Source organism: Genypterus blacodes, unplaced genomic scaffold, assembly GCF_046128005.1.
Source record: "Genypterus blacodes isolate CSIRO-AG114 ecotype Tasmania unplaced genomic scaffold, CSIRO-AGI_Gbla_v1 ptg000133l_1, whole genome shotgun sequence".
Taxonomy (NCBI): Eukaryota; Metazoa; Chordata; class Actinopteri; order Ophidiiformes; family Ophidiidae; genus Genypterus; species Genypterus blacodes.
In genome coordinates this window covers 9,607-16,032 of record NW_027466935.1, presented here as the reverse complement: position 1 = coordinate 16,032, position 6,426 = coordinate 9,607, and the positions used below count along the sequence as shown (strand labels likewise).

At 45.6% G+C, this 6,426-nt stretch overlaps 1 protein-coding gene across 1 annotated transcript; it reads right to left on the bottom strand.

The window, feature by feature from the left end:
• Positions 1-4,100: 4,100 nt before the first annotated feature.
• On the bottom strand, positions 4,101-6,220 carry smad7 (SMAD family member 7). The gene is made up of 2 exons (XM_076163543.1): positions 5,568-6,220; positions 4,101-5,033 (listed from the first exon to the last, which is right to left on the bottom strand). The coding sequence occupies exons 1-2, from the start codon at positions 5,686-5,688 to the stop codon at positions 4,495-4,497; spliced, it is 660 nt and encodes a 219-aa protein (XP_076019658.1). The 5' UTR covers positions 5,689-6,220; the 3' UTR covers positions 4,101-4,494.
• Positions 6,221-6,426: the final 206 nt, after the last annotated feature.

The following is a 6,426-nucleotide window of genomic DNA, read 5'->3' as shown; positions in this document are numbered from 1 at the left end:
TACACTGGAACTCATTTCTACATTTAATAGTCAGAAAATGCCTGAACAAAAAGCTAAAAACGTCCATTTCTGTAACAGATTGTGCCTCCTACTTCCACGCAGGTTGTTTGTGATTCCATCCCTATGTGTGCCACCCACAGCACAAATGACAGTGGACAGATTGTGTTGAATTGACTAATTATCTCTCTCCTGTTCTTTAACAAGCTACTGCTCACTGCACTGAATGAACTGTGGTCACAGAGTGGGAGAGGAAGACCATGGCAATGTGCACAATAACACACAGATCTGCACACGCTGAAGATTCAGATCCTTAAAAAAGGCTGCGGTCCAGCCAGACGACCGCTGACAAATGTACTGGGCGAGTTAGTTTGTGCGTTTACAGAAGATCTTAAGCATAATACACCACCACTGCCACCTGAATACTAGAACAAGAGTATTCACATATTTAGCAATACATATATAATTATCAGCATTACCTGCATGCAACCCTCAAATGGTTCCTCAGTGCCTGGGCGGATATGAAAGTGTGAGTGTGAAGCATATGGTGTTTAATTGTCACTTGCATATGTGCAACTATCTGAAATAACAACTTTTTGGTATTTTTGTATTGTAGCCATCATGCAACTATATCCAGCACTTAACAAGAACTATTTGTATTACTTCAGTAAGTGAGCTTGGACCATATTTACCGTGTCATTTAACTACAAGACGCTGGTAAGTGGCTATTTTGGCTGGAGTTTGAATGATCTTATGTTCCTGTCAAACGCTTATGATCTGCTATGGAACGTCGCAGAGGAATGGCTTGGATTTAACCGCCAACACACAAGTAGCTTTGAACTTCATGTGCATGAGTGTGCACATTAGCCAAACACAGCGACTGTGTGTTAGGGCTGTTTTTGTATGTTTTTCTGTGATTCATTGAGCTTAAGAAAAACATGACTTAAGGCCATGCTGAGGCTAAATAAGCATAAGAATGCCAGAAGTGACTGTCCCCGGCTTTAAACCCCCAACCACTAACCCGGCCTATAAACACAGCTAGACTGCCCCCACCCCATCACGTCCAGACCCACACATGGCCACACACACACAAACACACACCTCATCCTGAACCCCATCCCCCCCCTCCTGCTGGGAGTGGGCAGATAGACAGTTAAGTGTCTTATCTTCCCCCCCGGGGAAGAGGAAGAGGGGGATGGGGTGGTGGTGGTGGTGGCTTTGTGTCTAGCGGCACAGACGAGGGCTTTGTGTTGCATCTGCACATGCATGCAGGCACGTGTACAGGAATACATACACACTGATATGCAGACATTGCACACAAACGTTATGACGAGCCGTGTTGATCTACTGCAAAAAAAATATTTTTGGTCCGATTTCCCAAAATGACAGTGTAACCATGGACCAAATTGTTCATTTTTGTGAAAAGCCCATATCTTGGTTAATTTAAGAGCTAGAGCGCTAGAACTTCAAACACAGCATCAACTGTATATGGCACTGGGATCCATTGGTGTAAGTTTGGGGCAAATTTAAGTTTTGGTCCAATTTCCAAAAATGACAGTGTAACCATCGACCAAATAGTAATTTTTGTAAAAAGCCCATATCTTCTCAGATAATTGAAGTGTAAGAAATACATAGATAAAAGCCGAAATAGCTCAGTTGGGAGAGTGTAGACTGAAGATCTGAAGGCCCCTGGTTCAAACCTGGGTTTCGGCCGAAATGACAACTGTCACAATGGTTGTCAGTGGAACCGTGGACCAACTAATATGCGTGAATGAAAAACCCATATCCTGGTAAATTTAAGAGCTAGAGCGCTAGAACTTCAGCATCTATATGGCACTGGGATCCATTGGTCTAAGTTTGGGGCAAATGTAATTTTTGGTCCAATTTCCCAAAACATGGACCAAATTGTTAGTTTTTGTAAAAAGGCCATATCTTGGTGAATTCAACCTCCCCTCTCCTCCGACTAACTCAACCAACTTCATGATCTCTGCGGCCTTGACCTCTGCTTTCGGACCAGAACTCCTGCACCGCTTCTATTGACATATGTTGACTCTCTTGATGTATTTATTTATCCGTGTTCTTCTCTCTCTCTCTCTGTGGACGTGTTCTTTATTGCTTGATGTATTATTACAGCAACAAGGTTTTGGGGGGAGTTTTTCCTTGTCTTCCCAGAGAGCCTCAGGCCTGGTTGGGAACTGTTTGTTGTTGTGGGCCTGTAAAGCCCTTTGAGACCTTGGATGTGATGTTGGGCTACACAAATAAACTAGACATATTTTGAATCATAGTCCCACCGCTGATGTTGAGCTCATGTTGAGTTTCAACACAGCTATGTGTGTGTGCTACCTTGTATTATCTATATCTATCTAGTCTGTTTATTGATCGCTCATACCAAACACTGCTTACGCTTCAGCATCCTCATCCCTCAGTATGACAGCCAGCTTTGGTCTCACCCACGTGAGTAGCGGCTCTAAATACTGTATGTTGGCTCTGTTAACGTAACGGATGACACATTGTCTGAACAGGGACAGTATAGTGTCATTGGTGTTTGTATCAGGAGAAGTCATCAGCTATAAAAGGCACATTTTATAGATACGTATTCTATATTGTATACTCAGATCCCAGGGTCAGGGAAGAGGCCTTGGTTGTGCATGAAGAGCGAAGTCTGGACTGGCAAATCCACTGCAATTTCACTGGACAAAGGCAAATGTGACCCAGACAATTCACAGGAAGCTTTAGAATGATTGTTTCCAGAATATTCCTTATATGATATAAGGCCAGCACGCACACTTACTTGACAATGTGGCCACGCCTTTCATGTCTGAATTACCTCTAATAGGTAAGCTGATGCAGAGTTACCAAGGTCATAGAAATGAATCAGTGTTATAGTCATTAGTAAATACGGGTAGTAAAGCCACATTTATATTCACAGGATGACTTTTCATAGATTGCTAGTCAAGTAAGTAATACTTAATGGTCTGAGGGGGCGGGTGTGAGGATACTAACTGGATTATGATCCAGTCCAGTCTGGGGCAGCTGTTACGCTATATTTTGGTCTGCGTCACTCATTTTGTAAATCAAATCAGAGCTTATTGCGAGCGAGTGTTGTGGAGCCGTGTGAAGGATCGGGGGGCGGGGGAGGTTGGACGGCGTGGAAAGTGGGTCTTGTGAATGTAGGTCTTGGGAGACAGTGTGAGTGGGTAAAGCAGGCTTACTGTAGTAATCCTCTTCACAGACACCCATCTGACTCGCAGCAGGATGAAGACCAGACACACACACACACACACACAGAAAGGACTTAAAGCGGACATTTTATTTAGTCTGATTAGAAATGGAACAAATAGGTCATAAACAGGCCTCCATGCCGACTGATGACTCAATCCTTTCCTCTGATATATAGGAACACATTTCTAGGTATAATATGTAATTACCCTGTTTCATAATATATCACATTGTACCCATTACTGAGAAATATCAATTCTTGATAATTCCGCAAAGCTCCCTCTTTGCTTAAAATGTCAGAATGTTCAATATTATTCATTAGGAGCTCCACTGACAGATGTGTGTCAGAATATGGAGGCCAGCTCTCAAGAATGTCTCCCCATTCATCTTCCAGTGTGTGTGTGTGTGTGTGTGTGATCATTTCCTGGATTGTTCATGCCATGGTGCAACACGTCCCACATTCCAATCTTTTATCAGTCATTAAATTAGGGAGGCTCCACCAGGAAGCGCGGCCCTTTTGTTGACTTTAATGGTTCCTGGATTTCATCATCACAGCTTCCTGTCATGTGATATCACTCTGTTAATGCCACGACAGGAAGTGGAGCATTCATTCTTAAAATAAGGGCAGAGAGAGTGTATAAAGGACAGCGACGCCGCGATGTGACTGTCACATTCTGACTCATTGTCTCGGAGGGAAACTCATTCAAGATGATATCAAAGTCTGTCGGTGACACAGAGTTACAACAACGGTGCTTTCAGTGATGACGCACAGGATGGAGCCAGCCAAAGTAGAGAGACGCCTAACGGAGAACACGACATGTGGATGTGTTCACACAACGTCGATATCTCGCCAAGCTGCTGACAGCCAAAACAAACAAACAACGGCAAACAGTTATTTGTATTTTTTTTTTATTTTGGCATTTCTTTGTTTTGCATTTATATTAAGCAAAGTGCATCTTATTTTCTTTTTCTCATCAACACATTGCACAATACATAAATAATGATGCATATAAAACGTCTTCATATTTACAAGTAATAATATATTTATATATAACATAAAATACATTTTTCGCTTCTTAACTTTATTTAATTAAATCTTAGTCATTTATTAAACAAAGTCCGTCAGAATTTTATATCTTCTTCTTTTTAAAACAATTTTTTTTTCTTTTCGTTTTGAACCTGCGGAACAAAAAAAAAAAAAGAAGAGAGAGAGAGAGAAAGTGGGTTTAGTCTGTTTGTGAGGGTGCAAGAGGAGGAGGAAGAGGAGGAAGGCGGCTGCTATCGAGTGTTGAAGATGACCTCCAACCAGCACGGGCAGCTGCTGATGAACTGTCTGGTGTAGCACTGTCCCCAGCCTTTCACAAAGCTTATCTGCACTGTGAAGCCAGTCCGAGGCTGCTGCGTGAACTCGTGGTCGTTGGGCCTCTGCAGGCTGCCGGCCTTGTCATAGTCAAACGCTTTGATGGAGAAACCGGGGAACACCTTGTGCACCAGCAGCGTGCGCGAGTCCGGGTTGTCCAGTGTGGCCGACTTAATGAAGATGGGGTAGCAGCTGCGGTTGTAGACCCACACCCCGTCCGGCTCGCGTGTCAGCTGGATGCCGTAGCCTATCTTGGTGCGCACCATCTGCACCAGCTGGGACTTGTTGTCGGAGCAGAGCTGGCCCAGGCAGAAGCCGTTCCCCTGAGGTAGGTCGTAGAAGATGTCCAGGGAAGACTCCTGGACCGAGTAGAGGCGTCCCACGCGCGTCTTCTCCTCCCAGTACGCCACCACGCACCAATGGGCCCGCTCGCCAGACTCCTGCAGTGCCACGGAATCTGAGGAAGGAGGCAGAGGGAGAAGGAAACGGTGAGATCGGGCTGTTCGCGCAGACATCAGAGCACAAAATACAAGAGCAAGAAGATGAGAAAGAGATGAAGAAGAAGAAGAAGAAGAAGAAGAGAGGAGATGAGTGCGATTTAGGACTTGGAATCAGTTACAAATTCCAAAACATATTTCAAAGCAGACACGAATCTCTGAAACATAATCTTCCGACTTCTCCACAACTTTTTCCTGATCCAACCGCTGCATTGGGGAAAAGGGGAATTTGCTTTAGTCTGAGAGCCAAAACCCGAACTTCATTTCTGCCATACAGGAAAACCATGTCGGAATTTGTGGACTTCAGACAAGAGAAGCGAGTCGGAGACACTGGCAGGCAAGTGTCCACACGCCGTACACTGTTTGTCTAAGCATTAAATGCTTATCTTCTGTCTGGCTGGCTGTATTTTCGCAGCAGCGTGACTCACAAAGCGCTGACGTACACACACACACACACACTATCCTGCTCATCTCTCAACGCAGCCATGTTTCACCTTGCTGGAGGAAATTAAAACCCTTTTCCTTCCTTCCATTGAGGATCCGCATGGCCATCATCAGCCAGGAGGAGCGAGTGGCGACAATGAGGCAGTAAGGCCCGACCAAACTGCTGAACATTAATGACTGCCTTTCATTCCAAAGTGCGACACATACAGCGTTCCCTCGGTGTGGCGGGAGCACATGGCGTTTCGCTGACGCAGGGAGCGACCCGGGCTGTTACAAACGGACAAACCTCTGGTGTCTGAATGGTAGACGAGCCCGGGGCCTTCTCCGGTCTAAAGTTTCCCCTCGGAGCGTAAAAAAGAAGCGTGGCGTTGGCCGGGCTCCAGTCTGCCAGCAAGCATCTCCCCCTCCCCTCCTCCCCCCCCTTCCCGCGCCGTTCCCTCTCTCATATCTCTATTCCACAGAAATCTGGCTCCCAGCGAGAGAGAAGAAAAAAAGTGGGAGCCAGTCAGGCGCGAGGGAAATGAGAGGGAGACAGAGAGAGAGAGAGAGAGACAGAGAGAGAGAGGAAAGAAAAGAGAGGGGGGGGGAGAGGGGAGGAATGCTTTCCACATATTTCCAGTGTTACTTTTGCAACTTTGCTTCCTCTGCTTCATTGGCGAGGGTCCGCAGTTCCTTTCGCTCAAAGTGTCGTCGCCCCAGTTTGCCGCAGCTACCAGCGACCGGGAACGCCGCTTTCTAACTCAATACCCCTCCCACCCCCCCTTCCCTTCCCTTTCTGGTTCACACACACACACACACACACACACACACACACACACACACACACACACACACACATAAGCACAACACTCAAAATGCAGCACCGCCTCGATGAAAGACACATTCAAGGGTTAAGAAAGCTTCAAGAGG

Excerpts from the sequence above, each read along its gene's own strand:
- smad7 (XM_076163543.1), bottom strand. The coding sequence starts at position 5,688 with ATGTTCAGCAGTTTGGTCGGGCCTTACTGCCTCATTGTCGCCACTCGC. Across the intron at positions 5,034-5,567 it reads TTTTAATTTCCTCCAGCAAG|ATTCCGTGGCACTGCAGGAG; the intron begins GTGAAACATGGC and ends CTCCTTCCTCAG.